This window comes from Prionailurus bengalensis, chromosome C1 (assembly GCF_016509475.1).
Source record: "Prionailurus bengalensis isolate Pbe53 chromosome C1, Fcat_Pben_1.1_paternal_pri, whole genome shotgun sequence".
Taxonomy (NCBI): Eukaryota; Metazoa; Chordata; class Mammalia; order Carnivora; family Felidae; genus Prionailurus; species Prionailurus bengalensis.
In genome coordinates, this window is record NC_057345.1 from 80,456,066 (window position 1) to 80,469,517 (window position 13,452).

General features: G+C 45.2%; 1 protein-coding gene and 1 long non-coding RNA gene across 2 annotated transcripts in view; one reads left to right on the forward strand and one right to left on the reverse strand.

The window, feature by feature from the left end:
• Positions 1–13,452, forward strand: part of LOC122480798 — a 53,483-nt gene that overhangs the window by 21,981 nt on the left and 18,050 nt on the right. The window lies entirely within an intron of this gene.
• Positions 221–661, reverse strand: LOC122480797 (60S ribosomal protein L39-like). Its single transcript, XM_043575621.1, is given in 1 exon segment — positions 221–661. A coding segment is annotated over 1 exon segment (156 nt). The 5' UTR covers positions 534–661; the 3' UTR covers positions 221–377.

Below are 13,452 nucleotides of genomic sequence, written 5' to 3' on the forward strand. Positions count from 1 at the left end.
CGTTCCCTCTCTCTGGTTGCCAGAGATACTCCAAATACATCCCCCATACAGTTCCTTTCCTCATGGGTGCAACGAGTTAATATGATGTATATATCTTGCCAGGTCAAATCAAACAGTATATACACTTGTTAATTGTGGATTCAATAAATTGAGAAGGGTTTTCGCAATATTGTCCTAATTGTTTTTTTCTTTTCAGTCAAAAGTTCTCACATATTTATTACTAACCTACTGGTACAGAAGCATAATAGCAGAGAAAAATCATTTCCCTGATAAAGCATATCTATTGTTCAGGTAGTAGGGAGGTTTACAGAGTGATGGGATAGGAACACGTGACCTTCATGCAGCATAAATATGCGTGCCATCGCACGAGCGATCTCTTACAGACCCAGCTTGGTTCTTCTCCAATGCCGCCTCTTGGAGTTGTACCTGATTTTATTACCAGTCTTCATCTGAACTCACTAGGGAATGGGATGATTCTGCTTTTGTTTCCTGGCCAGAAATCGCTTGATCCCGAAAGTCTTGTGCGAAGACATGGCAAGGATCAGTCACCCGCACACACCATGATCCGTCCTAATTATTATTTTATCTGGGCCAGGTCTGCCATGGAGAAGGGGACATGGACTTGAATCATGCCCATTTCTCCATTGGCAACTTTCCTAAGAAGATGCATTCCAAAGTTAGCTGGAACTCCTGCAAGATAAGGAATCCCACTCCTAGTTTGTCCAGCTGGGCTGGGAGCAGACAGGTCTTGGGGTCTATAAGGAGGAGGGATAGCAACAGAGCCAGTGTCCTCTTTGTCTGGACTGGTCAGTGACTCCTGAAGTAGCCCTGGCTTATTAGGAGGAATGGGCCTATTTAGGCGGTCATCATCCAGTATATCCAGATGGGGTTTATGAACCTGGTTGGTGGTAACACATTCTACAATAGGCCCTCAGGTCCGAATCCTGACTTAGGGCCATGAAGGCCTGGATATAGGTACCTCAGTCCATTTTCCCTGCTTCTTGCAGAAGAGATCTGATAGATCATACAGAAGCTTAACGTCCCAATAATGGCCATCTCCCCTCATCTCCTAAGGAGTACTGAGGCCATGCAATGTTACCGAAGAAGATCAGTTTTTTCTTTCCTAGATCTTACAATCTGAATTGATTTCCGTGAGTTAAAAGGCATCCCAAGGGAGAATCCTTGGCGGCTGAAGAAGCTCCCATGCTTCTAGAAAAGTAGAAAAGGTCCACTGCCAAACATCCCCTGCCCCTGTCTCCTGGGTGACATCCCAGGCGCAGGACATGTCAGAGCTTCTTGGTATCAAAAGCAATCTGAGGCATTCTTTGAACGAAACCGCTGTTGGTCACCATTCCCATTGTAAAGACCTGTAGGAGGGATACTAGCTACCACCTTCCCCTTCCCCATTTGCTTTCTAGACTATAAATGGGTAGCACTGAATGGATCAAAATACATGCTTTGCCTTGAAGAATCCTTCCTTTTTAACCCATAGAAAGCACTAGGAGAGTTTCTCAAGGGGAAATTACCCAACTTTATAATTTAAGTAGCCAGTAAGGGACACTGATGGAAAACAGTAAAGACAGAAATCCATCATGATCTGACATTCCAATACATGTAGTCTTTACAACCAGCTTCCCTAGGGAAAGATCCTGGTTGGGTTTAATTCAGTTGGTTACTGGTTTTGATGTGCTCCAAGTGGAGGTCTCGAGGCCAGAAGCAGCTAGGCCAGAGATGTGAAGGGTGTCACATTAGACCAATGAGGAGGAAACCTCACACGGGAGTCTTAAGACTGAGCTGTCCTGGTGAGTTAGGTGGCTGTCCTGTGCCCAACACAGACAACTTTTGTATAAGAATGGGAATAAAGAGAGGGCATCAAGTTTCTGAGTCTTTATTAGCATTCCGGCCAAGGTACTAACTTCCAACCAAAAGGCAGGCTTTCTCTTCCCCATAGAAGAGCCGTGGGTTAGAGGATTGCAGCCTGAGCAATTGACATGAGAGTGTTCCAATAAGACCATACTCCCTGAAAAGCTCCTGAAATGAAAGTAAAGGGAGAGGAGAGGAGTACTTACCAAGTTTGCACCGAGGCTCAGAGTCCAGATGAGAAGACGCAGGCCTCACATTGGGGTGCCAAAATGATGCAGTTTGAAGTGTTGGGGTTTGGAGCCGAGGGCCAAGAAAGAATTCTTCAGACTTCTTTGGTGCAACAAGGTGTTTTTATTAAGACACGGGGTCAGGACCCCTGTGGGCAGAAAGAGCTGCGCTATAAGTGTGAGGGGTGACTGATCACATAGTTGGGAATTGGGGAAGGTAAAGGCACAGGGAAGTTTCCAAAAGGATTTTGGAATCCTTGGCCTGGTGACCAAGACTTACAGATCCTTGAGGCCTGACTATCCTCAAGCTAAGGTTGTTTTCGCCTCTAGCCAGGCATTAACATTGAGACAGTTGGGAGTTCCCGGAGGAATGTCTTACTCTGCCTGCCTCAAGTATTTGTCAATGGGCTATAAGGAAATTTAATTTTATCTACATTTCCTTTTGCCTTTGTTCTCCACATCAATAATATGTGAAAAATAAGAACTCTAACAATAGCTATCACTGTGAATGAATTGTCGTCAGTGTGAGGATGAGAACACACACCTTCCTAGCTTCCTCAAGGTCATCTCTGGCTGACTCCTATGGCCTTTTCCAACCTGTTATGCTCTCCAAAGACCAGAGCCCCACCTGGTCCTCTGTCTCTAAGAGGTGGGAGGAAGGCCCACTTCACCCTCAATTTCCCTTTTTTCCACTCAGTCCATTTCTTCTGTGTTGATCTGCCCTCCTGTGTAGGAGAACACAGTGCCCCACTCCTTTCCAAGGCTACCTCTGACCCAGCCCAATCAATGGTTGCCTCAAGCCTCAGGCAGCAAGACGGTCTCATCACTAAGTCCCACCCACTCTCCTCTCTGGACCCCTTTCCCTCAGGCTCTGGCCATGCTCCGCTTTTCTCTGGCTTCTCTGGCTTCTGGTCTTTTCCTCCAATGTTCAGTATTCTAATGCTAACTTCTCTCCTTCCAGCAAGAGCAAAAGTCCTCTCTGCATTTTGTCCCCTCACTGTTGAAACGGTGGCTCTGAGGGTCACCAAAGAAGACTCTAACCTGTTTTTTTCTTCCTCTTCTAGTCTAGCTTCTTGTGATTCTGCATTTACCTTCAGTGACAGGTTGTTACTCTCTGTTCTGATTGTTCCTCTTGGAACAATCTTTTCTTTACTCAGTCTGTTTCTGTACACATCTCTGAGGATTCTAGACTTAGTGTGTTCTGTCTCTTATGCTGTCTTATGCTGTTCTGTCTCTGATGTACTGTAATGCCCCCGATTTCGAATCCGAGAGACCACCAAGGAGCCGATACCGATGCAAACGCACGAGGGTTTATTTGCAAGCTCGAGCTTGGGCCCAAGTATACCTGACACAGCAGAGCAGGGACTTGGACCCCTAGGTTAAGAGGCGTAGCAGTTTTATATGGGCCAGTGGCCAATGAGATTGTAACACACACAGAAAGTTGCATAGTCATGTCAATCCACATGCAGGTGGCCAATTGAATTACAATTTACCCTATAGTAACTGTTTGAACTAGCCTATCATTCTGGTCAGAATTGGTGCGCAAGTTTGGCAGGCAAAAGGCGGGGTTTACATTCTTTGGCGGTTAGGGGTTCCGTATTCCTATATGAGCCAATTTCCAGTAAGGGTGTGCTCAGCGGCTTGACTAGGGTGGGGGAGTGTCTTAGGCAATAAGTAGGTCATGTGGGGGTTATACATGAGATGGTGGGTGTAGCACAAAATGGAGTTAGTCTTTCTCTGCTTGTCCAGGGGTAGGGGATTTTTGTTAAATTCCTTGGGTCCCACAGTATTTCCACTGGGCAGCCTCATCAAACCTACCACTTAACCATTTCTCTGCAGGCCATTCCTTCACCACCCTCCTAGGGTTGGAATTTCCAGTTACCTTTGAAAAGCTCATGCCATTGCCTTTTCATTTCATTTATTCATCCATTCAGGAAAATATTTGAGCACCGCTGAAACATCATCTATCTCTAAAATCACCTATTTCTCCATTTCCACCCCCATCTGCGTTTTGTCCTGTCCTTTCTCTGGATAAATTACATTAATCACTCCACCTGAACGAGGATCTCAGAAGCCATTTTCAGCCTTCTCATCTAGACATCTGCTCAGCCACTGAGTTGGTGGTGGATCCTTTTACATATCCCTACTTTTCTTTCAAGAAGCTGGAAGCTTATTTCTTAGGGGTAGGAGCTGATTTTATTTCTCTTTGCAAAATGACTTAGTTTAGTTTCTAGGACTGAGGGCAGCTCCATAAATACTGTTGAATTAAACTCAGTTGATGTCACTCATAGAGCAATTGACAGCTACGATAAGGATCTTAGAAGACGTATCTGTTAATTCCCTGGCAAAAAATGCACTCAGTTTTCAAATAATACCTACAATTAAGATTCTGAAACTCTGTAGAAATTGTACAAAGAAAATACATAATGGGCCTAAAAACATTAATTATAAAGATGGAAGTAGAATTGTTCAGAGAGAAGACTATCCTTTGTTTTGTGAAACACCTGGCACGTGAAAGATGAAATCCCCAAGGATAAATTGCCTTGTATGAGAAAAATAACAAGAATTGAAGGTTAACAGCCAGAGGAAAGAGAAAAAACAAAGGGAAAGAGGAGCCAAGGGAAGTGAGGTGAGGGGGTAATGTGAGGGACCACCACAAAGAGAGGCACAAGTGGTTAGGAATGGCCTAGTAAGTTTAAAACCAGTGGGGTCCAATATTTTTTTCCTCTATCGGCTGTGCTGTGCTTTCACATGACTCCCATCATTTTCTCCTGTATTTTAGAACCTCAATAAAAGTCTGCTATGTGGTGCTCCAAGCCAGCTGTGGAGCGTCATTCACTCAGATCTCTCTTGGGGAGAAACTGCTACAAACAATGCAATTAGGTTGGCCTCCAGCTCGTGCACCTTGGGGACCCACTGCAATGTTCACACCAAGGCCGCCATCTACCTGGGCTGCTCCAGCCTTGACTGAACTCAGCGGAGACCTCTAGCTCAGCCATTTCTGCCCAACGCAGGACTCTTCCACTGGGCGATCTTTGCTCTAGATCTCCCATCTGCCTGCTCAGGACTTTCCCAGAACTGTACTGTCTTCTGAGGCTCTTCTTGCAAATCCTCTTCCTTCCCCTTCTCTCGTCACAGGTGTCAGACCTGCATCATGTTCTAAGGTTTCCCCGCCCACTCCTGTGTGTGTGTGTGTGTGTGTGTGTGTGTGCATGCGCGTTCTCTCTCTCTCTCTTCCCTCAAGAAATCTCAAGATTTCCTCAAGAAATCTCTTGCATTTCTAATTCTGTCCTGGTGACCAAATCTCAGAGGAAATGAACTGACACAGTGTGTTGTTTTTCTTGACAGTAGGGTGTGGGGGTGCAGGAATTGGAGCATTTTCCCCAGTGGGGTAACATGGTGTGGAAAAGAGGCCATGCACACAGGAGGTGAAGGGTTGAGTGGGGACTGAGAATTAACAGAAGCAGGAAGCTGAGCCCAGAAGTGATTAGGAAAAGAATAATCTAGAGATTTGGAGAGGGAAGCTGGGCTTTCCATTTCATTTTAATCGTAAAGGATAAGTTAACCTTAGTAGCTAGAGAACTTTCCAGGGTCTCCAGGCATCTTGCTGTGTGTGAGCAGGTACAAAGCAAGAAGCTCATGATGTGCTCCAAGGGAACTGGAGGGTGGTGAGAGAGCACTCACAGAGCTTGCAGCTGTACCCACAGCACCCCCTGCAGGGCCTGGCAAAGAGGAAGCTGGAAAGGCTAGCTGAATGAACAAAATCCGCTGTTCTAAGTGCACACAAATTTCCTGATCTGGGTGAATGACGTTAGATCCTCCATGAACTGTGAATGATGCCACCAGTTAGTGACCACTAAGAAATTTGGAAGAGGGGAACAGCTATGAACTAGGTATGGAACAATGCCATTGTGCCATTTCAAACAAGATGACCTGCTTTGGTCACTCACAGTCTGAACACGGTATGATCACTTTTACATTACTTTTAATATAACTGCTTCATTCTGCAAGATGATCTGTATCTCTCTGCCTCATGGCCACCTCTGCCTCACTTACTTCCCATTGTCCAAAAACGCTGAGACTCACTTAGTCTAAGAGGAGAGATGAAGAGAGCTGGTCTTACTGGCTACACTAAGTGCTTCCCATGCACTCTATCAAGCTATGTTTACCTAATTAAAAGAGTCCACTAAAGAGACTTTTCCTGAGCAAAGAAAGACTGCTCCATGCCCTGGTGTACATTTTCAACACCTCTCAGACACCCTGTTACCCCAATGTGTCAGGTGATTCTACCAACTAATGACCAGTGAGTTGATGGGATGTTCAACAAGATTCTTGAATGTGTTGTAAAGGCAGTTTCGATAACCTGTTGTATAATAAATACTTGAAGAACTCCCAGTGTTTAACTGAAGGTGTCTGGCCCTGCATGGCCATGGGACACATGTGAATAGCTATGTAAAAGGGGAGCTCCTGTAAAAATTTACTATTCGTGGTCTTAGTTCTGAACTGCCTTTCTGGACCTATTCTTCTTCCTGTTTCTCCTCTACTCCTGACCCTCTGAGCTAACAAATTTATTGTTTGATGTCCTTCCTCTGTTCCCCGATCTACTTTGGACTTGGTGTTCCACTTCCCCTCAGCTATGACTGTTGCTTCTCCCAGAGACGACTCTGATCCTCCCCTGCTCAGGGCTGCTTTTGGCCATTTCAGGTAAACACCTCTCCTGGGTAAACTGGAGAACGTTTCAACGGGTGCTCCGCTCCTGGGGGTAGAGCACCTAGCAAGTTTGGAAGTAGAACTGGACACTGGGAAGGCATGAGCTGACACAGTTCTGCCTTCACATGCTTGGGAAAGGCATTTTTCTTATTCTCTAAGGCCCCAAGAGATAGAATGAGCCATAGTGGGACGTTAGAGGGACAGAGTATAACTCGAAAGAAAAGCAAGAGGTATTTGACAGCAGTCAGAGCAGCCACAGCTGTCATTTCTTGTCACTGGAAGGTGCTCACGCAAAGACTGGCTAGCCATCAAGTGGAAACTGGAAAATGGAAAAGTGGAAAGTGGAAACACTCGCAAAAGGAGTCATGCATCCTATGGGTCATTTTACTAGAGGTCTGCAGCGTCCTTCAATGCTGTGCTTCTCAGAGTCAAAACTTTCATGATTCTTTAAGTTAAAAACAGAAAAGTCAGATGCTTGCCTAGAGGGAACGGTTTGGAGTGAGGATCATTGGAGGGTCACTTGCATAGAGGAACTGCCAAGAAGGAAATTACAGGTTGGGATGAGAAGCAGGAGAGTTTGAATCTGGGCTGGGAAGGAACCATATCCTCTGAAGGGACCTGGTAAACTGTGCTTTTCTGTCTCAGATGGATCAGCTTAGACCTGAAGAATGTCAGCAATTTTCTTCTTCCCACAGGGCCAATCTATAATAATTAGTTTTACTACTTTTTTCATTCACAAGCTATTAATTATTTTAATTAGCTTGTTCATGCACTCAAGTTGTTTACAAGCACTTTCCTTTTTGTAGCGCATCAATAAACAGTAGAAGGGAAACTACCACCTTGGAGGGACCCAGGAAGTTTTTACCAGGCAGGCCACGGCCCAGAGCATGAAGGAGTTTCTTCTGCTCTACACTGGGGACCTCCCAGCAAGAGCGTCTGAGTCAAATGGGTATCCTCTGTGGTCATTGCCCCCTCAGTCAAACCAACAGAGGGCAAACAACCTGTTTTTTGTATGTTGCTCCGACAACCACCACCACAGAGTAAACCCCAAAGGTTGTGGATGGTTAATAGTAGGCTTTTATTAAAAACCCGCATATTTGGCATCTCTTAGTTATCTGGTTTGACTTCTGATTTCACCCCTTACTGGTGTGTGACCTTGTAAAAGTCACTTCTCAAATTCTTTCTTTGCCTGTCAGTGAAGCCAAAAGCACCAAATCAGTGGAATTCTTTTGATTATTAAATGAGTGGGCACGGAGGGTAGGTGCTCACACAGCACCGGCACTGAGCACTCCATTCGATCCTCACCTCCTCTTCCCTCTTGCCTTCTCTCCTCCTCCCTCTTCTACTCTTCCCTTCGCTGCCAAAACTGGGACTCTTTGGCTCCAGACTTCAGGGCTCTTACTTCATTATTGTTCTTAAGTCTGTACTTTACAGAAGTATGAAAGAGAGAAAGTGAAATAACAATTTCCAGGGAATTATCGTTATTTGAATAGTCCTATTGGGACGTCTGAAAGACCTCAAGGGCCTTTTCTCCGGGGCTATTACGTCATGCTCTCGAAAATTGTGCACATGCACCATTTGGAAAGTGTGTTTCTCAGGTTCTTTCCACCTCCTGGGGACAACCAGGGGCGGGACGGGGGCGGGGTTTGGTGCGCTAAGGTAAGAGGCTCCTCAGGCTCCACCCACGGCCTCAGGGGATTGACACCCCTCCCCCCACCCCTCCAGGGAGGAGACAAGGGACTGGGAAAAAAGACCCTGTGTGCTGTTAATTTTTGTGATTGAAAATCCTATTTGGAGCTTTCCTTTAACAGAGCCCAGCACCCCAGAAAGCCACGCTGCTATGCTCCCCGCACTGTCTCTCTTTTGCTCAGGTATGAACTTGGAAGAGAAACCCGGAGTCACCAAGGCAACTCTGCCTTCACAGTAATCTGTCAAAGCAGGGCACTGGGGATCTTTATAGCAGATCTCAGGAACCCCATTTTTTTTCTATGCGACGGGGGTGCTAGATCACCACCAGTGAAGTGTAATGTTTTTTGAAAAGTTTTTCATTAAATCTTCAATAGATTAATGGAAACAGAAAATTTTTTCCAGGAGTTTTTCTATGACTAGAATCTAGAACAAAGAAAAAAAAAATATGGTGTATGTTGAATTGAAATGTTTGTACTTAACCCCATGTGTTGTATTTTTGTTCCAATTAAATATACTCATGTACTATTTTTTTGGTCTAATTTAAACAACCAAAGAAGGAACTGACCAATCAGGTTTTCAAAAGGAATCTTTTGGCCCCGTCTTGTGACCATTTATGGTACAATTTAAACAGAACCAAAAGCAGCCCTCTTTAAGTTTTTTAAAACGGTCTTCTGGAACTCTCTTGTGGCGCATCGTGGAACTGAAGAAAACAACAGCTACCGAATAATGCCCCTTGTCTCACATACGGGGAACACTTTTGCTCCTGCTGCTATTATAACTATTATTCCCTGAAGACTTACAGCGCAGCCACACTCACTGATCTCTTTGTGTGACTTTGAAGCACAATATGAGAACGACCACGTCTCATTTTCACCTCAAAGATGGAAATAAAAAGGGACTTGCTCCCACATGTTAACATCTGTCAAGAACCACAGAATTTTAAAGCTGATCAGTGTGATGGTCATGCAAGCAGGCCCACTTTGACTGGTAAAGAGAAGCGCCTGCCATCCTGGGCACCTTATTGTGCTCTCTAATCTCTTTATGTGTGTCAGTAGTTAATTTTCACAACTCTAAGAGGAAGGACTCTGTGATAATCTTATCCCCCACTGAGAAAACTGAAGCCCAGAAAGGCAATTGCCAGAGGCCAGTGACTGACAAGAAAGTGCCAGAGCTGAGATGTGGCCAGATCATTCCCTCAGAGGCTGTGTCCCCAACCCCTACTTCACACCTCCTCTAACTCTACTAAGACTCTGGGCGTGATTTTAGTGACTATTGTCATTCTGCGTTAACCTTTCTTGTTGTTATAGCCCTTCAGCAATGTCACCTAAGTGCTTGTTAAATTGGTGATGTTAGTGTTAGTCTTGAAAAAAGTGACTGAAAATCCGCCCTTGATGTGAACATGGACTAAAGGTGTGATAAAATTTGAAGTGCAATATTAGCTGTCAACAAAGTCTCCAAAATGGAAATAAAGGAAATCCCTCTACCTTTTCTGCATTTATGAAGAACCACAAAATTTTGAAGCTGGCCAGCCAAACAAGTGCCATAATGTCTGTGCTGTTCATATAGGGGAGACTCTAAGGGTTTCTTGACTTTGGCACTATTGACATTGGGGCACTATTGACACACAGGGCTCTCCTGTGCATTGTAGGATATTTAGCAGCATCCCTGGTCTCCTCTACCCATTAGATGCCAGTTGTGACGATCAGAATGTTTCCACTTTGGTCGTGGTGGAGGCAGCAGAGAGGCTCAGATTCTTCTGAGAATTCAGATTCTTCTGAGAACAACCGAGATAGAATATACTATGAAATCATTGCAATAAAATGAGAAAATGCAAGGATTATAGCCAGCATAACTTTAATCTCAAATTGTCCTCAGAAAGGGGGAGAAGAATGAAAACAATGAAAAAAATGCCATTGGCCTGGCTGCAAGATCAGCCCCCCCTGAAAAATGATACAAAACTATCACGTTTATACACCTGACAGCCGAGAATGAACACCCCCCCCCTTACATTGAGTCCTATGGAAAAGCCGACGTTGAGTATGTAAGATTTCCATGATTGCATTGCCACGATTGCATCATAAAATGTGACTGCTATGTTTCCAGAAAATCCTAAAGACTTATTCTCCTGATTTCCTGACCTTCAGGTTCTCTGTGGGCTCTGGCTTTCACCTTCATCAAATATTTCACTCACTTCTCAGCACCCTTCTTGAGCTATTCTCAGATAATGACTGTAATCCCTCTTCATATCTGATGTCAGCTCAGATTTAGATCTCCTCCTTCCACATATAGAATCTAAGAGTTGCCAAGGATAACCTCATCTACTCCACCATTCTCCATGGATGTCAAAATATCCTAACTTAAATGTTTCAAAATTTCATCACTCTCTGCTAACACTTTTAACCTCTACCTTTTTTCTATGATCAATATTTCATTCATTTATTCACTCGTTCATTCATCACTGATTTGGTGATTACCTATTATATCTTCTAGGCACAGTATTAAATGCCAGGAATACAAAAAGCATTAAGCTGGTCTCTAGGGAGGGCACCTGCAGTCTAACACTGAAGAGGGAGGCAGCAGGGAAATGACAATGCATTGTGTGTGGCAAATGATAGGATTCAGGTGTCCACGAAAGGCTCTGGGAACGTAGGAAAGGAACAAATTCTGCATCAGGGTAGGATAAGGAGGCTTCACTGAGGAGCTGGGAATTAATCTGAGTGTAGAAGAATAAATAGGAGTTTGCCAGGCAAAGAGCATGGGGTGGGGGGGGGGGGGAGGTGGAGGGAGTGGGGAGGTAGAATGAATAACCTATACATAGACCAGATCTGTGAACAAGTCTGGTGAGTTTCTATTCTTGCCTTTTAGATAGTCTCTCAAGATGGGAATCTTTTCCCTTCCCCTGCATGTTGATGTACTCCATGTTGAACTAATGGCCACCACCTCACAGCCACCACCTCACCAGATTCATTTTTTTCTAGCCACACTGTGGCCCTTGCTCCAGAAGGTTCTGTCACTCTCCCACTCACCACCTCCTCAGCTGATTCCTCTCTCCCTTTCTGCCCACATCCAGTTCCCAGAACCTGTCACTTCCATGTCTGTCATCTCTGCCTCGCTCAACCCATATCTCTTGTCCTATGACCATTACTGCTCTTCAGACATACCTTACCTCTGTTCTAGAATCCGGTGAAAGCCTCCTGACTGGCTCGTGACTTGCGGTCTCTCCCTTTTCCCATCTATTTGACCATAAGCTACAACTTATGGAACCGTTGTGGGGATTTTTGGACGACTCGTTCATGCGTTGACTGAAAGGCAGGCAAGGCAGGCATCTGGTACTTGCAGCCTTTCATGGAGATGAGCTCTGTGGTAGGGAATAAGTAGAGACAGCAGGGTCAGAGCAACCAACAGTGAGGCCACCACAGTTAACAACCAAACCTGCCTGATGTCATCCCTAGCCCCATTCTCACAGTCCTTGCCATGGCTTAGCAGGCTCCACACAGCCCTCGTGGTTGTGAATCACACAGGACATGCGCTCTCCCACCTCAGGCCTTGTGCTGACTTAGTGGCTCCCTGTATTCTTCACTCGCCCTCATTTCCTCCAAATTACGTCTCAGATGTCACCTTTTCTGACCCATCTCTCCAACAACCCTCTGTAGAACAGCAGCTCTCTGTGATCCCGGGAATTCTTACCCTCCCTGACTTACCTCTGTGGTACTTTTTCATCTCCCCTCCATGACAGCAATGACTTTGTCCATTTGTTCTCTGTTGTATTCCCTGGGTGTGGAAGAGTGTCTAGTCAGGACTGAGTCAACACCAGCTGAATACATAATGGAAGAGTCAAGTTCCATTTCTTCTTTCCCTAGCAGTATCTATATTTCCCAGCCATGGAATCTGGGTGAGGTTTTCCCACCTCTCCGTACCGGGATAGAGTGGAGGGAGGATTTGACTGGCCTAGAAGCCCCATCCTCTTGCCATCAGTCATTGGCTTAAAGGGGCACTTCCCCAAGTCCAAGTCATACAGCGCAAGCAGTGGTTGGTTCAGGGCTGGGAAGGTGGCCCAAGTTGGTCTGATACAGGTAACACTCCTTTGGCTTGGTGGTCAGGGAAAAGGAAGCTCTGTTCTGTGGGTGGGCATGACTTGGCTTACAATCAACAGCTGTAGGTACTTTGCTCTCAGGAGAGGCTCCAGCCTGAGGACCAAGTCTGAAAGCCGCGCAGAGAGCATAATAGACAAGTAGAGCCAGGGCCTCCACCACCATGTGAATCTCTCCTTCTGAAGCCATTGCATCTCTACAACTTCTGGATTCCTTGTTTCGTGAACTGATGAATCCCATTATTGTTTAAGTCAGCTTGATGTCAGTTTTTCTTTTTTGTGCAATCCAAAGCATCCTAGCTGATACACTGCCCTTAAAATGCTATTGTGCCCTAGTGATGATTTAAGGACACTGATCAATTAGAATGTTTATTGTTGAATCAATAAATTCATTCGTCAAATATTTAGGGAGCACCATACAATGACTTTAAAGTCAACTAAACGATCATGGCTATAAAACCGACGTTGGGGCGCCTGGGTGGCCCAGTCGGTTAAGCGTCTGACTCTTGGTTTCAGCTCTGGTCATGATCTCACAGTTTCAGGGGTTCGAGCCGTGCGTCAGGCTCTGTGCTAGCAGTGTGGAGCCTGCTTGGGATGCCCTGTCTCCCTCTCTCTCTGCCCCTCCCCCACTCACACTGTCTCTGTCTCTCTCAAAATGAATAAATACACTTAAAAACAAAAACAAAAAACACCTCATTTGAGGGAAAATGATAAGAGATAGGGAGTGTTCAGACTCGAGAGAAGGCTTCTTAGACAACAACTTCATGATAGATGTGGCCTCATATTTGAAGAAGATGATGTGTTTAGACATGGATTTGGCTAACACCTGCTGGAATACAAGATATTCTTAATTCTGCTGTAGGTGCCAATCCC